Source organism: Anastrepha obliqua, chromosome 5, assembly GCF_027943255.1.
Source record: "Anastrepha obliqua isolate idAnaObli1 chromosome 5, idAnaObli1_1.0, whole genome shotgun sequence".
NCBI lineage: Eukaryota > Metazoa > Arthropoda > Insecta > Diptera > Tephritidae > Anastrepha > Anastrepha obliqua.
Genome location: NC_072896.1, coordinates 107,574,279 through 107,598,896, shown reverse-complemented (window position 1 = coordinate 107,598,896; position 24,618 = coordinate 107,574,279). Strand labels below are relative to the sequence as shown.

The window sequence follows — 24,618 nt, the reverse complement described above, 5'->3', positions numbered from 1 at the left end:
CAGCGCAGTCACAAGCAATTATCATCATTTATGACATACAACAAATATCCATATGTGGCAATAGTTTAACTATTACGAGTACATATTGTTGTTATTGCTTGCCTCTGTAAATGGCTAGTGTGACCATAACTCATTTACGGCTAGGAAGTTTGTCGAGTAATACAAGCAGCTGAGAAAATTTCAAATGTTTATTAAAATGTTTCAGTTTTCGACAAAAGTAAGGAAAACAGCGAACGCAAGAGCCAAAGTGGATGGACAAAGTGCATTCGAAAATAATAAGAACTTAAAAAAAGGAAACAAATAGAAAGTTTGCGGGCGAAATCGATTTTTTTCAATCAAAATAGTCTCCACTTTCGACTCAATAAAGCGATTTTCACGATTTAATAGTATTTTCAAGTCATAGATATATTGCAATCGTTCATCGAAGTGTACTTCAGGTTACCGGAACAAGGCTTTTAGATGGTTTCTATATTGTCAACCGCTTGTTTAACTTTCAAAAACGTCTCACGATATTTTGAAGACTGTAGAGCGGTCGATAGCATAAACATTCCCCATAATGCTTGGGGAATGCTACTGGGGTGACAGTCCTTTACCGGATATACATAAATCCGGGTCGTTCCGGTAACGTAGAACGGACTGTCGTGGGATGTTTTTGTTGTTGTAATAGCATAAACATTCCCCATAATGCTTGGGGAATGATACTGGGGTGACAGTCCTTGACCGGGTATGAATCCAGGTCGTTCCGGTAACGTAGGACCGACTGCCGTGGAATCATTGTTGTTGTTGTAGCATTTCATTAAGCTCTGACAGTGCGGTGTAATCACCTATTGTCATCGTCTAACTCATCTAACAGTAGACCCAGGAAACCTGCTGTTTCGACGGGTTAGGTCCAGAGGGAGAGCGGTGTTAAGTGAGTGGGTTAAAAAGGGCATGTGAATAGGTGGTTAATACAGGGTGGGCCATATAGCGTTTGCTTTTTGAACCACCAATTTTTTTGAGAATGGTAACACAAATGACATGTCAAATGTGTTCATAATTTACTTAAAGATTTGACATTTACGAAATGGGACGCTATACGCTTGAACAAAATTGGGAAATATTGAAAACCTATTTCCAAAGTGGTGAGTCTTCTTCTTCTTCCGCGGTTACAGTAAATGGCGAGCGTTACCGTGACAGGCTCAACGAGTTTTTGTTTCCAAAAATTGAAGAGGATGACATGGACGACATGGACGACATTTGGTTTCAACAGGACGGTGCAACACTGCCAAAGTCACACTCGAACTTTAGGCTACCGTTTTTGAATTCCGATATCAATTGGCCGCCTCGGAGCTGTAATTTAAGCCCGTTGGACTATTTTTTGTGGGGAGCCGTTAGGGACAAATGCTATGCGAACCATCCAGAGACGATTGATGCTTTAAAAGTTGCCATTCATGAAATTGGAGCACAAACAATCGAAAATGTGCTTAAAAATTGGGTTGATGGAATGGCCTACTGTAAAGCCAGTCGTGGCAGTCATTTGAACGATATTATTTTTCATTCATAAATGACAATGTTCAATCTTCAAAATAAAAAAAAAAAACTTTGAAAAAATATTGATTAGTTTTTTTTTATAGGCGATTCAAAAAGCAAATTTTACATGGCCCACCCTATATCACACCCACCCTTCACAAAACGGACATACATTGAGAATGTCAGTACCGAAGTGAGCAACCAATTCACTGCTTCCTTAATTGCGGCTACCTCCGCTTGGAAAACACTACAGCGGTCCGGAAGCCTGAATTTGAGCTTGATGGGGAGCTCCTTACAGAATACTCCCCCACAGACCTTTCCGTCCAACTTCAAGCCATCCGTGAACATATTTGCCATGCCTTGCCACCAAATGTTACACCTCGCCCACTCATCCCTTGAGGAAATATGAGTAGAAAAAGGTCCGCTCGGACCTAGCGTGGGTGTACAATGATCCAGCACCATGGGGATGAACTCAAAATTTTTAAGAATGCTAGAGTGTCCGTAGCTTAAGTCTAGCTTATGGCCCGGCGACGGTAGTGCAGCGGTAGTTTTTCCAACAATGTCAACGGGTGCCACTTTCAGCATAGCGTTAAGCGCTAGAGTAGGAGTAATGGGGCGCGAAGATTCGTGCTCGGACCACAGGTACATTGAGTTTCAGTGTGGCGAGGAGGCACAAATGCCATTGCCCTCTAGAAACCCAAGAAAAACAGACTGGCAGAAGTTTAGGGAGGCGTTGCGGGACCTTGACGTTGCGCCACCAAGACTTCGAAAAGAACAGGCCATTGAGACGGCTGTTGAGAAACTCAACGCTGCCCTAACCGACTGTTTTGAGTCAGCCTGTCCAACTCGACCTCTCCCGAGCCGGACTCCCGTTCCGTGGTGGAACCAAGAGCTCCAGATGTTGAGGCGTGAGTCGAGAAAACTTCTAAACCGGGCCCTCAAGACTAACCTTGCAGAGGACTGGGAGCGATACCGTGATGTTCAGAAGAACTACAAGAGGCTTATTCGGGAATCGAAAAAAGCCTCATATAGGGAATTCTGCAGCGGTATTGAATCTCTGAGTGACACGGCGAAGTTGGTTAGGATCCTGAAAAGGGACCCAACGGCAAAGCTGGGGTCACTTAGGAAATCTGATGGCTCCTTCACGGAGCGGAAAAGTGAGACACTCAGCTTGCTGATGGAGTCTCACTTTCCTGGTAATCAGATAAGCATCAGCCGGCAACAGCCCTTATTGATAGAGGCAGTTGTCAGAGCTGCTACACCTTCTCGGCATGACTGGTTCGTTGCCAGATCTGTGGTGAATGAGGCCGCCATTCGATTTGCCATCAAATCTTTTGGCGACTACAAGTCGCCCGGACCAGATGGCGTATTTCCTGCCATGCTGAAGGAGGGTGCAGAGTTCGTGACAGCAGCCCTGAAGAAAATCTTCTCGGCATGCCTGGCACTGGCTTACATACCACGCTCTTGGAGGATGGTGAGGGTCGCTTTCATCCCAAAGGTTGGAAAAGACGACTACACCAGCCCCAAAAGCTTTAGACCAATCAGCATGACCTCTTTCATGCTGAAAAGTCTCGAACGACTGGTGGAACTGCGCATACGTCAGAAGTCGCTGAAGGCTCACCCTCTGTCTCTATTTCAGCATGCCTATCAGAGTGGAAAATCCTGCGAGTCGGCACTGCAAAACCTTGTTGCTAGGATAGGGCTGGCCATCGACAGGAGGGACTACGCTATGGGTATCTTTTTAGACATAGAGGGGGCGTTTGATAATGCCACTTTTGATAGTATGTGTAACTCTGCTAGTAGGCACGGCGTAGACCGGGTGCTAGTAAATTGGATTCGTTCGATGCTGGCCCAAAGAATCGTTTCGGTGCGAGCAGAGGAAGATCTGCTGGTGTCATCTGGGATTAACAGAGGCTGCCCCCAAGGCGGTGTGCTGTCTCCGTTACTCTGGTGCATGGTAATCGATCCTCTACTCACCACCTTAAACGATTCGGGAGTCTACGCACAAGCATATGCGGACGACGTTGCTTGTTTGGTAACAGGCTCTTCGCTTATGAACATCTGCAGGAAAGTGCAGAAAACTCTGGATCGGATTGACACTTGGTGCTGTGCGAACGGGCTGTCGGCAAATCCCGCCAAGACTGGTATTGTCCTCTTTACCAGAAGGAGGAAGCTTGACGGAATCGTTCTGCCAAAGCTAAAAGGAGTCACAATCCAGCTATCCAAGGAAATTAAATATCTAGGAGTAATCCTCGATAGTAAGCTCCTATGGAAATCACACGTTGAGACAAAGGCATCCAAAGCGCTGACAGCTTTCTGGCAGTGCAAAGGTGTCTTTGGGAAAACGTGGGGTCTCTCTCCTAGCAAGGTCCTATGGATCTACACAGCTATGATAAGACCCATTATCACCTATGCATCAATGGTCTGGATGAGTAGACTATCCCTAGTGGGAGTCAGGAGGACCTTATCGAGACTACAACGCACTGTGGCCATCTGTTGCACCGGAGCTTTTCCGACTACTTCAGGCCCGGCACTAGATGCTCTGATTGGTTTACCACCACTTGATGCTTTCATCCGAGGAGAGGCCCTGAAGGCCATCTGCAGACTGAAACACAGTGGGAACTGGTACGGCCCTTGTCCGGCATTGGAACACAGAGAAGGCATGGACATCGATCCAACGATTCTCTCCATGTCCCTTGACTCAATGCCATCAAGAGTCGTACTTGAAAAGAGATACAGTGTAGTGCTACCAGAGGCTCAGTTGTGGGGAGACTCAGAAAATGAGCCCGGCAAACACTGTTTTCGCATTTTTACGGATGGCTCCAGGACCGAGCATGGCTCCGGCTCTGGGGTCTACGTGGAATCCAGCGGGACAAAACTGCACTTTGCTCTTGGAATGCATGCATCTGTGTTTCAAGCGGAGATGTATGCAGTTCAAGAAGCGATGAACTTTGTTGTGGAAAAACGATGGAGAGGCAGATCTATATGTGTCTGCAGCGACAGCCAAGCAGCGCTCATGGCCTTAGACAGCCCTCAAACCACATCAGGGGTAGTGAAGTCCTGTAAATCCAGGCTGAACTATGTCGGCAGACATAGCAGCCTGATGCTAACATGGGTCCCGGGACACGTGGGTATCGCGGGTAACGAGACCTCTGACTCCTTAGCTAAGATGGACTCTGAAGCCAACTTCTTTGGCCCAGAGCCCGCTTTGCCACTCCCCTCTGCGGCCATCACGGCCACGGTTAGCAAATAGGTAACTACTACCCACAAGCGAGCTTGGCAGGCTGAGAGAGGCTGCAGATGGACAAAACTGATGTTACCTGTCATGTCCGATCGACTGTCGCAAACCCTTCTGTCATTAAGCAGAGGGGAGTGTAGACGGCTGGTTGGACTAATGACGGGCCACTTTCTGTGGGCAAAGCACATGGAAAGGTTGGGTATCTCAGACAGTGTACTCTGCCCAGCTTGTGAAGAGGAGGATGAGACGGCGGACCACTTCCTGTGTGTCTGCCCCGCCTTCGCCCGAATCAGGTTTGAGGTCTTTGGCACTGATGTGTTAAGAAGCGACCATCTTGGCTCCTTGGCACCACAAGATCTACTCAGATTTCTTCGGAGATCGGGTAGATTTAAAGAAAATTAAAAGGGAATCCAAGTGTAGTACAATGGACTCAATTAATGTCTGAGTGCTGCACTTGCTAGTTGTCCCGACAAAAAAAAAAAAAAAAAAAAAATGGGGCGCGCTACTCATTCCAATGAGGACAGACCTTTGTACCTTCTCCAGCTTCTTAACTAATGCCATCCTTTCTAGTGAGTTTCACCAGACAAGGAATCCGTACAGCAAGATTGGTTTTATAATCGTGCTATAAAGCCAAAAAGTGACTTTAGGCGAGAGGCCCCATCTTTTGCCGATAGCGCCTCTGCAACCATACAAGGCGACTGTTGCCTTCCTATTCTCTCCTTAATGTTTGGCTTCCACATTCGACCTCTGTCAACGATAAGTCCCAGGTACTTCACCCTGCCAGAGAGCCCGCTATTGAGGGGAGAAAAACTTTAGGTATTTTATATTTCCTCGTAGATAAGACGAGCTCCGTTTTCAGAGGACTTATCGAAAGGCCGCAATTTTCGGTCCAGTTCATAACTAGCTTCAGATAACCCTGCATCGATTCCATCAGAGTTTCTAAAAACTTCCCTCTGGCAATAAGTGCCACGTCATCCGCGTAAGCAATCATCTTGCAACCCCTCCTCTTCAGCTCCTCCAGCAAGTCGTTAAGTACGATAATCCAGAGTAGTGGCAAGAGAACACCGCCTTGCGTAGTGCCTCTGTTCACTTGCCGGCGGAGAGAGGTACCGCCCCACTAGGCCGCGACCGTTCTATCGCTAAGCATCTTGTGGATAAGCCTAATAAGTTCGATTGCGACTCATAGTTTAACCAGAGACTTAGTGATTGCCTCCGAGACGACATTGTTAAAAGCCCCCTCAACGTCGAGGAAGGCGCACATAGTGAACTCCTTCTGATAGAGGGACATCTCGATGTCCTTAACAATAGTACGCAAGGCAGACTCTACCGATCTGCCTTTACAGTAGGTATGTTGAGCACACGATAAACGCCCCCGAGGAATTTCACAACTTATGTGCAGATCACTCAGCCTCTCAAGGGTTTTCAGCAGGAACGAGGAGAGACTGATTGGTCTGAAATCTTTAGAGGATGCATGTGAGATCTTACCTACCTTGGGTATGAGAGTAATTCTCACAGTCCTCCAAGATCTGGGTATAGATAGCTCCTATCTATACAGCTCGCGTAGATAGGCAGAAGCCAACAACATGATACCTCAGCAGATTTCTGCAGTTGAGCAGGTATAATGCCATTGAGCCCAGGTCTATCCAAGGACTGTAACTTCAGCAGCAGCATTCCCTTGAGTTATGTGGGTAATGTTTATGCTGCTACAACAATAACAATAACAACAAAAACCAATTTTCTTTTTATTATGTGCCTTTTACTTTAAAAATTTTAATACCAATATTAGATAATTGATGAGTTTGATTATTGCAGATTCTTAGTAAACGTCTCCGAGTTTTATAGTAAAAAACAGTATTCCAATCGGTTGAATCATTTTTAAGTTGTTGCAGCTTGAAAATAAATTTTATGATTTTTTAACACATTTTGGCTTATAGACATGTCCCTTTGGCAAGTTTGATATTTATTATGAAAAGAACCTTTAAGTGGCGATTAGCGAAAACACAGAAAACCCTGTGTAAATTGGAGCATTCTAAGCTCAGTTATTAGCGAACAAACATATTTTGCGATTTTATTTGATAAGATGCAGAGCTAGAGGTTGAAGTGCACATGCTTTGTTGGGTGTATGGCAGAGCTTCTCCTTCAATTTGTTGTGTGCGATTTCATCATTTGTTATTTCATGCCCTCAGTGGGTTTCGAACCTGGATCCCACCTAATGGTAGTCACGTGCAAATCCATGTGGCTAAGGCATCTGGCGTTAATTTAAAAAAACATTTGAGTATATTCTGTAAAAAATATAACTAAAGGGTATTCCAATAACAGGTATTCTTTTGAATAGCCCGCTATTTCGGTAAGTGTCACTTTTGAAGCTGTCATTTTTTGATATTTGACAAGTAGAAACTACGCCATTAATAAAAATGGCGCTCCATACACCCTTAAACAACGCATTGAGATTATTAAAATTCACTATAAAAATGGTGAAAATTTGGCAGAGACGGTTCGTAAGACTCGAACATTTTTGGGGCATCCTGAAGCACCTTGTCGGAACGCAATACAGAAATGGGTGACAAAATTCGAGCTATTGGGACAAGTCAGTGATGTGAAGAATAAAACCCGTGCACGTCGCTCAAGAATAGCCGAAACTATTGCTGTTGATATGCATCGAAAAATCATCTTGAGTGATGAGGCCCATTTCCACCTCGGTGGCTTCGTCAACAAGCAAAATTGTCGCATCTGGGGCTCAAAAAATTCAAGAGTTATTGTTGAAAAGCCTCTCTAACCTCAACGTGTGACTGTTTGGTGCGGTTTATGGCCCGGCGGAGTCATTGGACCTTACTTTTTCGAAAATGAAGCTGGAGCAACAGTTACGGTGAATGGATGGCGCTATCGAGATATGATTAACGATTTTTGGCCGGTACTGGATGGTATTGATCTGGACAATGTTTATTTTCAACAAGACGGCGCTACGTGCCACAAAAGCAACGAAACCATTTATCTTTTACGGGAAAAGCTTGCGAAACGTGTTATCTCTCGAAGAGGTGATCACAATTGGCCACCTAGATCTTGTGATTCAACACCTTGTGACTTTTTTCTTTAAGGCTACCTGAAAGAGAAGGTCTACGCCAACAGCCCAGGTTCGATTCAAGACCTCAAAGATGGAGTTCGAGAGGCTATCGAGGACATAGGGCAGCCACTTTGCAATTCGGTTATGGAAAATTTCATGAAAAGGTTATTGTCGTGTAAGCGTGGTCGTGGTGATCATTTGCCGGATGTTATTTTCCACTATTAACGGCATAGCTTCCTCTTTATAATGAAATAAGTAACCGATCATTTATATTAAAAAATAGCCTTCTTCTTGGAATATCAAAATAACACCTCTTATTAAAAAACACTATAAATATTTCGACGCTCAATCGAAAAAATAAGTGCCTCCCTAATGTATCAAAGATAATCGCTACCAATTAAAAATTTAAAAGCGTTTTTTTTTCGTGTTACTGAAAAGAATGTGATTATGGAATTATTGTTTTTAAATGCTCAGATTAATTTAGTTTACAGTCCGTTGGCGTGCAAACCAGTGCAATTCGTGCAATAGCAATGTTGATATTTATAATAATATTTTCCGCATTTATTTTAGGATTATGTTTACATTTAAAAAATCTGATTAAAGATTATTATCTGAGGGGTCCGCATAAGCATTTTAAAACGGTGGATGGCACCAAGTTGACCGACAAAGTGTATATCGTGCCTGGGCGCACAATTTTTGGAAACAATCTGGACATGTTAGGCCTGGGTGCCGGTGAGTATGCAGTATGAGTTCTATGTATTAGATAGCAATAGAAAAGTAGTGAAAATATGATTATAATAACTTTATGACACCACACACAAAAATGTTCAAATACAAACAACAACGAAACTTTGTTCAAATGCTTCCCAAAGCCCGAAGTAGGCTGGAATTGAAAATGGGCAAAATAGTTGTTTGTTTGTTCCATTCAGTTGTGAAGTCAACAAAGAGAAAATTTGGTACATTGCACAATTTTGCTTTGATAAAACCGAAAATGCAAGCCAGGCGCGTGTTTATGGTACGGGTCCTGAGTTTAATAAGGGAGCTGGGCTTGGATGAGGTACTCGATGAGTAGAGGGCTCAAAAAACAATGAGGCCGAAGTGCAAACCTCATTCATATATCTATCTATCTATGGAACCGTACTGTAACAGCTAATTACGTGCAATTTTCGCTTCGTCGCTTCCGTTCAGACATATTTGATGTTAATAATCGATGTCGATAATCTGGAAAATTTCGATAAAATCGCAAAAATAATCGAAGTTAAGCGGCATGTTAGTAGTCGTAGCATCGCCCAGGAGCTAAAGATCGACCATAAAACAATATTAATAGCCCAGTGAAATTAGGTAAAAAAAGGGGTCAACCTCGGAATGAAAGATAATAAGCTAGAAATTGGTAAAAACCTTTGTTTTGTCGCCCTAAATATTGTCTCAAAAGTCACAAATGCTATCGTGTCCGCGTCTTAAGATATTGAAGGTCAAAGGTCAAAAAACGATTTTTCGCGAATATCTCGGTTCCTATTGCTTAAATGATATTTTCACCTATCATGAAAGTTGTAGAGTATAAAATTCTCGACAACTTTTGTCAAAACTTTTTTTTTATACGATCAACCGTTTTTGAGGTAGAGCGCGAAGAGTGCGCAGCGTACAGCCATATATGAGCTAATGCAGGGTCAAGCGTGAGTTACGGTTATCAGTACGTTGTATGAAGTCAATTATTGATAAAAAAAATTATAATTATTAAGCAATGTCTATTATTTCTGTACTTATTATTATTTATATTTAATTATTCAACTATATCGGACACGATAGCATTTGTGACTTTTGAGACAAAATTTTTAGGGCGACAAAACAAAGGTTTTTGCCAATTTCTAGCTTATTATCTTTCATTCCGAGGTGAAACCCCTAATATGGCTAGGCTATAAACCATTTGCACGCAAAAATAATGGACTTCATTTTCCCCAAACTAATTTGTAATATTTCAATGTTTCGGTACATTTTCATGAATTCGGCATTCATCTGCCTCACGCATCTTCGATTTCATGTTTCAACTCTTGAACCGTCTGAATTATTAATGTAAAATTTATTTTATTAATAGCGCTCTACAAAAAATGGTCTAATGGGATTTGACACCAGCTGCTAGACTCGGCGAGTTATTCGATTTTCGTAGCCAGTGAGCGAGAGATCGAATGTAAGGTTGGCTGCGTAACATGCAAGGCCATGGTAAAAATATTTCAAATGTGAGCTCTTTAACAAACCGTTATTCGACTCTCAGCGAATCTGACAGAAAGCTGTAGGCCATCGTCACTTGAGGTATCTAAGATTGTGTGGGTGATGTACGAAAAAAATTAACAGAATGTCACTTCGTTGCCGTCTGAACAACGACTGATTTGAATAGGTGTTTGGACGAGTGTGTGAATATATGTGTGAAATTATTGTGCAGATTTCGGCAGCCGAATCCCCAAGTTATTTTTCACCATAGTTAAAGAGCAAATCTGGTAATCTATCACCCTTGACGCAGCGCTATTCTAATGGCACCATTGGAATACCCATGGCCACGAGTAAACTAATAATAAAAAACCACTTTATCCAAGAGGCCAATAGGTCATGGAGAAATGAAGATACGTGTCTAACAGCTAGGCTACTATGGCCGCAAATAAACAAGAAAAGAACAAAGGAATTGCTTAGTCTCTCAAGAGATAATATCTCGAAGGTCGTGGCTTGTTTAACCGGTCACTGGCTTTTTGGCAGGCATTCCTCGAGACTAGGAGTTTTCTCCCATGAATATTGCAGAAGTTGCAGAGATGAGGAAGAGGAAGAAACAGTTGAGCACTTCCTTTGCAATTGTCCAGCCCTAGCTAAAATCAGAGCAGGTTGTCTAGGTAAATACTTTTTCAATTCCCTTACAGAACTATCTGTCATGGAGATAGGACCAATCTTGCGATTGATAAGAACTGCAAAATGGTTTCACGAAGGAAGGTAAATGGGGTTCCCGTGCAGCACAATGGTATCACAACGGACCTGTAGATCTAAGTGAGTTGGTCGTGCAGACCGACTACCTCCATAACCTAACCTAACCTAATGACACCAAATGTCGCCTATGTCTGTTCACTTTAACTCATTATCTGAAAACAAAAAATGGTTACTAAATGACGCTCGATCAAAATCGAAACCAAATAGTCCAAACTTTTGTGAATGCATCGCTTTCTACATGACGATGTGTGGATTTTCCGACCACCAAATTCAAGAATTCTGTTTGTTAACAAAGCCGCTGGGTTGAACATGAGTTTCACCTAAAAATATGATTTTTCAATTAAAATATTTCTTTTCAACTTTGGAAACAGCGATATTAATATTGATGGAGTATTTCCACACCTTTCTTCAAGCAAAAGTCGTCCGATATTATAAAATTCTAAACGCAAATGAAATTTCTGACACATAACGGTTGTTATTTAGTCGATTATTAAAATTCTAAACGCTGGAGGCAAATATTATCTTTTGAAGAATGACGACATTTTCCTTTGAAAATTCTAATTTTTGAAGATACAGTTTGTGCCACTAGAAAATGACCGGTTTTTTTCTTGTAACTTCAAGATATATATCGTTCTGATTTTTATTGCATCATAGTCCAACTCAAGAGCTACGACGCCAGTGCTAACTCGTTAGTGTCGTTCGAAATTTTCCCCTAACGCAACCAAACAAAAATGAGTGAGAAGTACGCGAAGCGTTTTGAGGCGGTATTTTTATGCACGCATTCGAAAGGGCCGAAATTATCTTATGCCGAAAAAAAATTTGTTGTGATGTGGAATCAATCAGTGGTAGGTGTACAAAAATTTTGATGTTTTTTCCGAGCGCGGCTTGAAGCGAGTGACGACAAAAAAGCAGGATAAAGTGATCGTCCAACTTTTTAAGCGGTACCCTTCTTTGTGACTACGCCAAGCTCGATCAGTTCTTGGTAAAAAGGAATATATGTGAGTATCAACACCATCGAACGTCGACTGAACGAGGCGAACATATCCTACCGTCCCACATCATCAAAACCACTGCTCTCAGAAAAACTCACTGAGAAACAACAAAACAGAGAAAATAGCGTCACAGTATTGGACTGGTCTTCCTAGTGCCCAGACGTCAACCCCATTGAAAATGTGTGGGGAACTATATTATAAAAACGCATCTTGCCGGAAGGCTAGTCCATGATTTAAAACAACTCGTGCAACAAGTTCGCAAAATCTAATCCTGTTTGTCGACGAGCTACGCAGAAAAGCTGGTTCAAAGCATGAAGAAGATGCCAGGCGATACTCGACAACGATGAAGACTACACGGCTTATTGAGTAATTTCGACTCGTAGTTTTGTACATTCTTTTATGTTAAAAAAATGTTAAATATATACCTATCATGAATAATCGCGGTTCTGACTGTAGAGACGTTCACAGACGGTAGATAGAGAAAAACTTTGAAGCCAAACAGAATTTTTGGAAATTTTCAAACAAAAGATTGTGATTTATGTTATGTATATTTCATTACATTCATATGGCCGCCGTAGCCGAATGGTTTCGTGCGTGACTACCATTCGGAACTCACAGAGAGAACGTAGGTTCGAATCTCTGAAACACCAAAATTAAGAAAAACATTTTTCTAATAGCGGTCGCCCCTCGGCAGGCAATGGTAAACCTCCGAGTGTATTTCTGCCATGAAAAAGCTCCTCATAAAAATATCTGCCCTTTGGAGTTGGCTGGCTTGAAACTGTAGGTCCCTCCATTTGTGGAGCAACATCAAGACGCACACCACAACTAGGAGGAGGAGCTCGGCCAAACACCTAAAAAAGGATGTACGCGCCAATTATATACAGTGGCTCAATAAAGAACTCGGACAAACCTTAGTTAAAACTTTGTATAAAAAACACTGCTAAAATAAAGGCAATTTGAAACAATATTTTTCGATTTCTAAATGCTTTAAGAAATAACAAGAACATAAGATAAGTCGTGTGCACTTCTTTTACAATAACAAAAAACTTTCAAAATGAGGAGAATTCACGTCAAAAAAGAACTCGGACATCTGGCATCACTTCGTAATTTCTGACAGTTTAAATGGGAGAATCCCATTTTTTAAATTATATAATATATAGTTAATTGAGGAACGATCGACAGTTTTGGAAGTAAATTGTGTCAAGAAAATTGTGTCAAGTACGCATTTTTTTTTCTTTTTTGTAAAATGAGTCGACAACCTGGCCAAACTTCGGTGGAAGTGCGAAAAATAATTATTGAGCAACATAAAAATGGAAAAACCATGCGTGAAATCGGCAAACTTGTAAATCGACCGCGATCAACTGTATGTGACATCATAAAACGCTTTAAAGAAACAAAAACTGTAGAAAACAAAGTGAAAACAGGACGACCAAAGCTTTTTACGGACGCTAACGAGCGGTGGATAGTAAACCAAGTCAGAGCAAATCCTCATTTAAGTGCTCCAAAACTTACAACACAAGTTAAAGAACATCTTGAAATTGACTGCAATCCAGAAACTTTGCGATTAGTTCTAAGAAAAAACAACCTCAATGGCAGAGTCGCAAGAAAAAAACCCTACATTAGTAAGGAAAATAAAAACAAACGAATTAATTTTGCAAAAACCTATAAAAATAAGGACATTGAATTCTGGAAAGATGTGATATTTTGCGACGAAAGCAAATACAACATATTCAGATCAGATGGGCAGTCGTATCTATGGAGGAAGCCAAATGAGGAGCTGAAAGAGAAAAACCTGCGTGCCACTGTTAAACCCGGTGGCGGTTCAGTGATGGTTTGGGGATGTATGTCCGCCTCCGGACCCGGAAATCTTTGTTTTGTTGATGGCATAATGGATCACAAGCAATATCTTTCAATTTTAAAATGAAATTTAATTCAAAGTGCTGAAAAATTGGGTATAAAGGAACAATTTTATTTTTACCAAGACAATGACCCCAAGCATAAGGCGCTTGATGTTCGCTTGTGGTTGATGTATAACTGCCCGAAAGTGCTCGAAACTCCACCACAGTCCCCTGATATAAACGTCATTGAGCATTTATGGGCGCATTTGGAGAATAAACTCAAAAATCACAAAATTTCAAACAAAACGGACCTCGAAGATGCTCTTAAGGACGAATGGGCTAGAATTGATCCTTCCGTTTGCAGAAATTTAGTGGAGTCAATGCCGAAACGACTAAATGCTGCTATTAAATCCAAAGGGTTTCCCACAAAATATTAATTTTTATTTTTATTGGCTTTTAAAGTAAAATTAATTTCCATGTCCGAGTTCTTTTTTGGCGTGAATTCTCCTCATTTTGAAAGTTTTTTGTTATTGTAAAAGAAGTGCACACGACTTATCTTATGTTTTTGTTATTTCTTAAATTATATAAATAAAGCATTTAGAAATCGAAAAATATTGTTTCAAATTGCCTTTATTTTAGCAGTATTTTTATACAAAGTTTTAACTAAGGTTTGTCCGAGTTCTTTATTGAGCCACTGTACATATATATTAGACCGGGTCGATTTTGTCATATTCTAGGGATCAAAATAGGTAACTTTGCCGAAGGAACCATACTTCTAAAACGAATTCTGATGTTCCCCAATTTGGGTCGAACTTTTTAGTTTCTTTTCTATAACTCACTTAAATTAATTTTTTCATTTACATATGTTCTGACTAAATAAATTTCTTAAGAGAAAAAATAGATATTATTATAAATAAATAATAAATATTATTACAATATAAATAAATAAAAATAAAGAAAAAACATAGCCATTTAGCTGATTTTTTCATGTAAAGGCCAAAAATGGTGATATTTTGAAATGGGGGACATCAGAATTCGTTTTAGAGGTATGGTTCCTTCGGCAAAGTTTCTTATTTTGATCCCTAGAATACGATTTTCACAGAGCATTGAGCGATTTTTAAATCGACCCGCCCTAATATATATATACATATTTCATTACCTGTGTGACAAAAAGTTAATGGATTAATCGGCTAATGCACTACTCAATAAGTTTAACAAGCGAAGCGGATAATGACATCCCTACCTATTTTCAGTACTATCTACAAATACCGTAAAAGTTTTTTTTTTTTTTTAATTGCTTTTAAGGCGACGAATCATCGACTACCGTAATCAAAATGTGATTATAAATTCAATAAAAATAAAATCTATCTGCATTAATTAAAATGAACCGAAATATGTCCGTATGTATTTATAATTGTTTTTATTGATCATTTTGAACTTTGATGTTGAATCAATGAGTATGATTTTTTTTTAATATTTGTTTGCTTTTCCACAGTAGCTGAATGGATTAGGGTATAAATACACTTCGGTTAGTTCCGCGTTCGAAACCCATTGTGGACATGAAATGATAGAAAACTTGCGCTGGAATGGAAAAGTAGAGCGACGATTCAGTTACTGTATTGCATCTCCTATGGAATTCAGTGTATTTCAGTACCTGTTTAGAATATTCCAGTTGCAATTCCTCACAGGTGTGTTGTTGTTGTAGTAGCATAAGCATTTTTCTTGGTGAATGCTGGTGGGGTGACAACGCTCGGCCGTTGTTGTCTGTTGTCGAACATTAATCGAGTAATGTAACCGGTTGCAACAGCATTGAACTCGAACAAAGGCTCTTTTTTTATCCCTTGTGATGGAATGTACGCATTGTGTATAGGAAGTGTCCCAAACATGGGCATGGTGACTGTTGAGCGTCAACAACCTGGATCCACTAACTTGTGATCCACTCTGTATACCTTAAGGTCCGACAAGGTCTTAAGATATTAAGATCGATTCATTGGTTGCAGGAATTGCACTCAACCGTAGCAGAGTTCGGAGAGAAGGGTAAAAGCAACCCTGCTGCGGTTTTGCTGCGATGATGAAATGAGGGTTAAATATTCTTCTTCTTGATTGGCGCAATAATCGCTTACGCGATTTCGGCCGAGTTTAACAAGGCGTGCCTCGTTTCTTCTCCTGCTAACCGGCGCCATTTGGACACACCAAGTGAAGCGAAGTCCACCTCCACCTGATCTTTACAACGCAGAAAGGGCCTTCCTCTTCCGCATCGAAAAGCCGGAGCGTTTGTATGCCGCTTGAATCGCTGAAACAGTAATCCTTTGTTGGACCGAACCTGTTTCATGTGGACTTGTAGCAACAACTGTCGTGGGTATATTCTAAACATAAGGAAGAAATTTCTTCTTTTTTTGTGTGTTATTTTTGTGTTCACTACGAAATCAATTCTTATTTTCCATATTTTTTTTTCTAATCCCTTATTCATATCTATTAATTTTTCTCCTCTCATTTTAGAGGGTATTTTCTATTGGTGTCGTGACCTCTATCGCCGTGCCAATGGTAAACCGTATTTAATGAATTTCCTCCAATGCTATGTTTACTCCATAACGAGTCCAGAAGATGCACAAGAAGTTTTCCAAAGCCAAACTTTAATAACGAAAGGTCCTATCTATGACTTAATGCGCCCATTTTTGGGTGAAGGACTGCTTGTGAGTGCAGGTAAATCAAAAAATCACTTCGCAGCTTTTATCTATAGAATTTTAATTCTTACACAAACTAATCACTCTTTTGCTGTTATTTTTCCAGGCGAACATTGGCACAACAGACGCAAACTACTCACGCCAGCTTTCCATTTTAACATTTTACAGAGTTTTATTGAGGTTTTCAAGTAAGTCTTACGTTAATCTAATTTGATTTAAAAGACTATAATTTTGATATGGACCACTCTTGGACTTTCACTTGTAGAAATGAAAGCTTAAAGCTCGTGAAATTGGTGCACTCGCAGGATGAACAAATAGTAAACTTGAATAATGTAATATCCGAATTCACTTTGAATAGTGTTTGTGGTAAGAAGTTACATTTTATTGTTGGTTTTGTTATTATAGCACACAATAATGGACTTACAGTTTTGTTAGTGTTGAAGCTTTCATAACTGAAAGCTTGCTAAAGTCGGTAAATGGAAAATGTCAAGTGTTGTCGTCGAAATCATCTTATGGCCAAGAAAATTTGATTTCTGATCAAAAGGCGAGTGTTGTTAGATGGACCGATTTAAGGCGCATGTGAATGAGGAGGTGCTTGGTTGAATAGTGGCTTTCCCCTTATGTATAGTATAGCGAGGAGTTCTCTAGTTACGAAGAAATGAAAATGAAATAAAAGTCAGTCAGTATGTCTCAAATTAGATAAGGTTTCACGAGCAGATCCCTTAACGGGTTGGCAGAGTAGTTCGCTTTTATAGGGGTTTGTATGACGTAGTGAACATGAGCAAATCAAAAGAGCTTCAGAACAAAGGCCAGGCAACTTATTATTCTTCCTCATTGGTGCGATAACCACTTACGCGACTTTGGCCAAGTTTAAGAAAGCGCGCCAGTCATATCTTTCTCATGCTAACCGGCGCCAGTTGGACGCACCAAGTGAAGCGAATTAAATGCCCAATTGATCTTTCCAACGCAGAGGAGGTCTTTCTCTTCCTCTGCTACCACCAGCTGCCACAGCATCGAATACTTTCAGAGCCGGAACGTTTGTATCCATTCGGACGACATGACTCAGCCAACGAAGCTGCTGGATCTTTATTCGCTGCGCCATGTCTATGTGCAAATGTCCAAAAATCTTGCGCAGAATCTTTCTTTCAAATACTTCAAGCGTCGCTTCATCGGATGTTGTCATCGTCCAAGTTTTTGCGCCACACGTTAGAACGGGCATGAAAGCCCGGGCATGGTAAATTGTTAGTTTTGTTTGTCGAGAGAGGACTTTACCACTCTTAGTACAAAGTAGCATTTGGTGGCAAGAGAGATTCTTCGTGGCATTTCAAGGCTGACATTGCCATCGGTGTTAATGCTGGTTCCTCGATAAACGTAGCCTCTTACAACCTCGAAATAATAACTGTCAAGAGTGACGTGGGTGCCGATACGCGTGTGCGCCAGGTCAGGCAACTACTGAGCGATTATCCAGCACAATGTAGGAGAAGACATAGTACTTGGGATGCAGGGACTTTCAACGAATTGAAAGTAGAAGATACGGTAGCTGCCGATGTACAGGCTTAAAAAAGAAGAGCTTTGAATCTATACGATACCACAAATGACCAAATTGCAGACGCATGTGCGCCGGCAACATTGTCGGTAGTCACCTCAACCTAACCTGGCTTTTGTTTCAGCAACGATCTAAAAATATTCTGATCAGTGAACTCTCGTAAATTTTTGAGAAATGCTGCCCTCGCTCGGATATAAATTCGGGCTCTGCCATTAAAGTAGACTCAACTGTCATAAGATCGAATACGTTTTGGGGTTTTTTTCTCCATAAACTTTGTGTGAAATGTAAATCGGGGAATATTAGCTGAAGGGGCCATGTCCGGCTGACATAAACCAAGGTTGTACACTCTGAACAACACAGTATACCAGGGATGTCACTTAATTTCATATCTGTTCGAAAAAAATATTACAATTTTAATTAATCTGTTATTTCTTTGCCTTAAACTGACAGAAACTGCGCTTGGTGTCTCTTTGGACGACATACCCGGCAGCGAGGAATACCGGAAAGTCATACATAACATAGAATATTCGATGGTGAACCGTCTCTGTAACCCTGTAATGTACATAGATTGGATATTCTACTTATTTGGAGATTACAAAGCATTTTACGAACACTTGAAGGTGGCACATGACTTCAGCAGCATGATTATCAAAAAGAAACGCGAAGAATTCCACCGTGGACAAATTGTGAAAGACGACAAGTGAGTATAAGAATGGCAGAATGCAAGATTGGGTCATCGCAAGGGCCGGGACGTCAGTAGAGAAAATAAACAAAACAAAAGGAAGGGGATAATTAGCGAAAGAGAGTGAAAAAGTTAAGAATGATAGCATCAATTTGTACGGAAAGGTTTATACATTTTCTGTACCGATATCACTCAAATGTCAAATTCCCAAAGAACAAAGTCGCTGTTTTCTGACGACGCCACCTTTGTTTTTTCGAAATCATGGTGTATGTATGATACATCGATTTTTATTTGAACCGGCAATACCCAAATGGCAGTAAAGTTATGACAAAAAAGAAAAAATTACAAACGATAGAATTTCGTGTGTGATGATTCGTGATTCGTGAATGGTTGCAACTTTAAGTCGATCGCAATGAACTACAACTAAGTAGACTCTATGCCTCTCAATAGACAGGCGGTTCTACCGAAATGACTCGAGTTTTTCCCGGCCAAGCGCTGCCGCCCCAGTAAACTAGGCCTGTCTAACGCACCGTAGCTTATTCCATGCCGTTTATCGTACGAAATTAGGAAGCTCTCAATTCACAAATATGTCGAATTTGGGGTAAAAATTTAAGGTTAGATCAAATAGGCTCAAGATGTGAAGTCTTTTGCTCATTTGAATACACACCATTTCACTTAAAAAAATATATCGGGTAGTCGAAAAAGTCTTTTCGTATTTTGTCAATAGATGTCGTTGGAGTCATCTATCTGCAGTGCTACCAATCACATTATGTCATATCATATGGTGTTAGAAAGGTGACATTTTAAGCTTCATTTAACCAAAAAAAAAATTAAATTCGGAGAAGTTGAAAAAAAGTTATAGCTGTTCAAAAATGAGTGAAAATAATGAAGAAATTCGCTATATTTTGAAATTTTTGTATAAAAAAGGGAAGAATGCCACGCAAGCCACCAATGAAATTTGTGAAGTTTACGGAGACGATGCTGTATCAGTTCGTGCAGCACAACAATGGTTCGCTCGCTTCCGTTCTGGAAATTTCGATGTGAAAGATGCACGTCGCTCAGGTCGACCTATCGTTGAAAAAGTCGATGAAATTATGGAAAAGATTGACCAGGACCGTCACATAAGCTGCCATGACATCGCCAAGGCACTAAACATTCATCATCAAACGGTTTTGAACCATTTAAAAAAGGCTGGTTACAAAAAGAAGCTCGAAGTTTGGGTACCACATGAATTGTCTGTGAAAAAGTTAATGGACCGAATTAACATCTGCGATTCTTTGCTAAAACGAAATGAAATCGAACCATATCTGAAGCGGATGGTAACAGGAGACGAAAAGTGGATCAAATACGACAATAATGTGCGAGGGTGGTGAAGCTCAACAAATGGTTGCAAAGCCAGGATTGACGCGTCGAAAGGTTATGCTGTGTGTTGGGTGGGATTGGAAAGGAATCATCCACTATGAGCTGCTCCAGCCTGCTCGAACGATTGATTCTACACTTTACTGTCAACAACTGATGAGATTAAAGCAAGCAATCGAAAAAAACGGCCAGAACTGATCAGCAGAAAGGGCGTGGTCTTCCATCAGGACAACGCTAGGCCACATACACATCTTTGATGACTCGGCAAAAACTGGGAGAGCTTGACTGGGAAGATTTGATGCATCCACCATATAGCCCAGGCCTTGCACCATCGGACTACCATTTGTTTCGGTCAATGCAGAACTCCATTAATGGAGTAAAGTTGGCCTGTGAAAATTACTTGTCGCAGTTTTTCGCCGAGAAACCATAAAAATTTTACACTGATGGAATAATGTCTCTAGAAGAAAAATGGCAAAAGCTGGTCGGCCAAAATGGTACATATTTGGTTCATGCTAATTATAACGGTACAAAAATTTGTATGTGGAAACTATAGTAAAAGTAAAAGAAAATTTCGAAAAATTTCCCAACTAACATAATTTAAATATAATTTCATTAAAAAACAAATTTAATTATTTCATATGTTATACGGTCCAATTTTTTTTTGTCTTCCATTAAAAAAACCTTCATTACGAAGGTCCTTTGAAAAGTCCATGCAAAAACAAAAACTGCTTAATTTTTTTGAGATAAACCTTTTTTTATTTTTCAACATAGTCTTCTTTTAGGCTTATACACTTCCTACACCGTTCTAGTTCGTTGATCCCTTCCGAATAATAGGATTTGTCCGAGTCTGAAAAAAGCAATTCGTTTTTGCAATCACCGCCTCGTTTGAATAAAATATTTTTCCCGCCATCCATTTCTTCAAATTGTGGAACAAATAACAGTCCGAGGGATCTGAGAAAGTCAAGTCTGCAGAATAGGGAACCCTATCGTACAAATTACTTGCTCTTGACTTCGATTCTTTTGCGAATTATATTACATAAAACGAAACGTTGCCGAATCGGCCAGTGACGTACGTCGAATCATTTGTCAAAAAATTACTGCCTTCGAAAAATCATAAGCAGTGACGAAGACAATGAAAGAATTGTGAATGTATTAGTAAAAAAGTGTGAATGTATTGCTGTAGTTTTTTTTTTCAAAACTGTCCCATATAAACGCCAAGTAGGATTGGGGGAAGGAAAATATACAGGGTCCGGCATTCGAAGTGTAACCAACTTCAGACTGCTCGCGCAGCTGATGCACGTCCTTCAGCTGTCTGTTAATTGGCTAAATGACCGTCCAGAGTATTGTTTACAAGCGCGCGGAAGCATTTTGCTGATAGTAAACGCGAAAAAAGAAAATCAGTAATGGATTTCAAACGTAATAGTGTGATTCCATTATATTTGGCTGAAAAATCACAACCAGGGATTGTTCGTGAGCTAGAGCACCTTAAAGTAAATAAAGTTTTTGTTTATCGTACCATTAATCGTTACAATAATACTGGTAGCCTCGCGAAACGTCATGGAGGTGGTCATCAAAAGCCTGCAACGTCACGTGAAATGATTCGAAAAGTGAAGAAGCGACTTGAGCGAAATTCCCGACAAAGTGTCAACCAAATGGCGAAAGAACTGAAAATAACTGACCATATCATCCGCCGCATACTGAAATATGAGCTCAAAGTCAAGCCTCATAAGATCCAAAAGGCGCATGATCTCACACCAAAGCAGCAACAAGTCAGACTTGAGAGAGCGAAGAAGTTGCTTGGCTTAGCCGAAAGCGCTCAATTTCCGAACATTGTGTTTTCTAAGGAGAAAATTTTTCAAATTGAGCAATTCGTAAACTCTCAAAACGATAGGGTTTATTTGACCGACCGTTCATGCGAGAATTTGAGTCATCGATTGGCCACCAGGAGGCAGCACCCGCCACAGGTAATGATTTGGGCCGCTGCAACCGCAGTTGGGCGCTTTCCAATCGTTTTCATCGTCTAGATCAATGCGAAATATTATCGGGAAAGTATTTTGGAAGTGGCTTTGAAGTCGTGAGCAGACAAACATTTCGGTGGCCGACCATGAACGTTTCAACAGGACTTGACACTGGCGCACAAAGCTCTAGTGAACCAAGAATGACTAAAAAAACAACGTTCCGAACTTCATAACGTCCACACAATGGCTCTGAAATTCACCAGACGCGAATCCGATGGACCATTTGGAGAGCAAGGTCCAAAGTAAAAGATGCACCAGTCACGGTACGCTGAAAAAAGCCATTGTCCCCCCATTGTGAGTGGGCCAAAATGCGTTCAAGTCACATTCGGGCAGCTTGCGATTCCTTTCTGGACCGTCTCAAGGCCATAGTCAAGGCAAAAGGTAGTCAGATCGAGTAAAAGTGAAATGATTCTTAATTTTGTATTATTTTCACAAGTTTTTTTACTTTGAATTGAATAAAAGTAATTTTCGATACTAAATAGTTGGCCTTTTTAATTGGTTTCACTCGAGTGCCGGACCCTGTACATTCATATCACTATTGAGTACTCCTATGAATTATTAAGCAATCACTAATTTTTATAAATTATGCACTTTGTTAGCGATGAAACGGGGAAGCGTAAGCGTCATGCTATGTTGGACACACTTTTCTACGCCGAGTCGAATGGTGTTATTGATCATCAAGGCATTTGCGACGAAGTGAATACTTTTATGTTTGAAGGCTACGACACGACATCCACTTGCCTCATTTTTACGCTAGTCAATTTGGCCGCACACCAAGAAATACAGGAGAAATGTTATCGCGAAGTCGCGAATTCTGGTGAGTAATAGAGGATATGGTAACTAATCATACCGCAGGGGCCTTCAAAATGACTTGAAAATGAACTAATCAAGGCGACTTCAAAGGAGGTGAACTTCGCTAATGTAGCTGTTTTGTTGTTTTTTTCGTGTGATTTGCTGGTTGGATTGTTAACAGCGATCTGCTGCTTTGTTGTTGTCTCACTTGTTAGTTTGCAATCTCATTGAAATTTTGACTATCCAACTGCCAAATTGCAAAAACAAAATACATTTAAATGTTGTTGTTGCTCTAGCGAACTCACTTTCTATGAATACGCCTTGGCTCTGATCTAGACAAACGGTACACAGATCCGTTACCTACGACCCAAAATTAAGTTAATGTGTATGGGCGTCATTTTACTACTTTTCCCCCAACTTCTTTTGCTTTGCAGATTTGCCAAATCTAAGCATTTTCGACTTCAATAAGCTGGAATATTTGGATCGAGTTATAAAAGAATCGCTACGTCTCTATCCTTCCGTACCCTTTATTGCCCGCCATTGCACTCAACAAACGGAACTCAACGGTTTGATATTGCCCGCACGTGCCGAAGTTAACATACACATTTTTGATATAATGCGTGATGAGCGGCACTTTCCGGATCCCTTGAGATTCGATCCAGATCGATTTCTGCCCGAAAATAGTATAGATCGTCACCCGTTTGCGTTTGTACCCTTTAGCGGAGGATCAAGGAATTGCATTGGTTAGTTAATTACAAAACAAACTACAAATCAAAAACATTGATTTTCATAACTGCGTTTGTTTTTTCATGCTTGCAGGCCAAAAATTCGCTATGCTCGAGATAAAAGCTATACTGGTGGGTATCTTGCAGAATTTCCAGTTGCTGCCTGTTACCAAACTGGAAGAGATTCGCTACGAAAATGGCATGGTATTACGCACAAAGGAGAATTTATTCGTTAGAATGGTTAAGAGAAATGAATAGAACCGAGATGTTAAATAAAATGAAGATGGCAGGCAAACAAAGACAACAACAAAAAATGCATTTGTTTAGTAAGTGTCTTGGCCATTACAATTGAGCTTTTTGCTCAATGCCCCAAATTTCTCCTCCTAATATCTCTTGATTGGCTTAAAAGCAGACGGCAGATAAGTAGCTACATCGAACGGTTTATATAAAAGTGGTAGGGATGTGGATGACTGATCGAGTTACAACTTCTTTGACCATTTGCTTTGATTGATATAATTTAGATGAGCTTGAGTCTCAGACCCATAAAACTTGGGAATCTAACGACATTAAAATCGGGTACAAATTGGTATTAGGTGAGTGAAGTAGTTTGCAAGACCTCCAAAAAAAAGTTCAGCGGTAGTCATAGTGGGGCCATGAGGGACTACTTATTACCCTTAAAGGTTGTTGTTGTTAAGTGAAGAGACAGTAAGTGCTGGAGTGGAGTGAGATAAATTTCTTTGGTTACAACTGAAAGAGTGGGCAATTAACTCCTTTAAACCCTTTAAATCACCAGGCCCGGATGGAATATTCCCAGCACTTCTATCCAAAGGCACTGTGGAACTGATCCGAGTCATGGTGAAAATCTTCAGAGCTAGTCTAATATTGGAATACATTCCAAAGATATGGAGGAAAGTGAAGGTAATATTTATTCCTAAGGGAGGTAACAAACCCCCTGATTCTCCAAAATCTTACAGACCAATCAGAAAAAGACAATGTAAAAACTACTAGAATACCATCTAAGAGAAGAAGTAATCTTCAAAAAAACCCCTCCATAAGCTGCAATTTGCTTACCAAAAAGGGAAATCCACAGTCGCAGCACTGCACACACACGTTGTCAATATAGAATAGGCTCTAAATCAAAAAGAAATAGCCCTCTGTTCCTTTATGGACATAGAGGGAGCCTTCGACAACGCAAATTACAAATCCA

General features: G+C 40.5%; 1 protein-coding gene across 1 annotated transcript; it reads left to right on the top strand.

Moving 5' to 3' along the window:
* Positions 1-8,308: 8,308 nt before the first annotated feature.
* LOC129247549 (probable cytochrome P450 4ac1) lies at positions 8,309-23,434 on the top strand. Its single transcript, XM_054886709.1, has 7 exons — positions 8,309-8,540; positions 16,105-16,308; positions 16,396-16,477; positions 16,555-16,655; positions 18,286-18,535; positions 22,494-22,711; positions 23,121-23,434. The coding sequence occupies exons 1-7, from the start codon at positions 8,339-8,341 to the stop codon at positions 23,432-23,434; spliced, it is 1,371 nt and encodes a 456-aa protein (XP_054742684.1). The 5' UTR covers positions 8,309-8,338.
* The last annotated feature ends 1,184 nt before the right edge of the window (positions 23,435-24,618 follow it).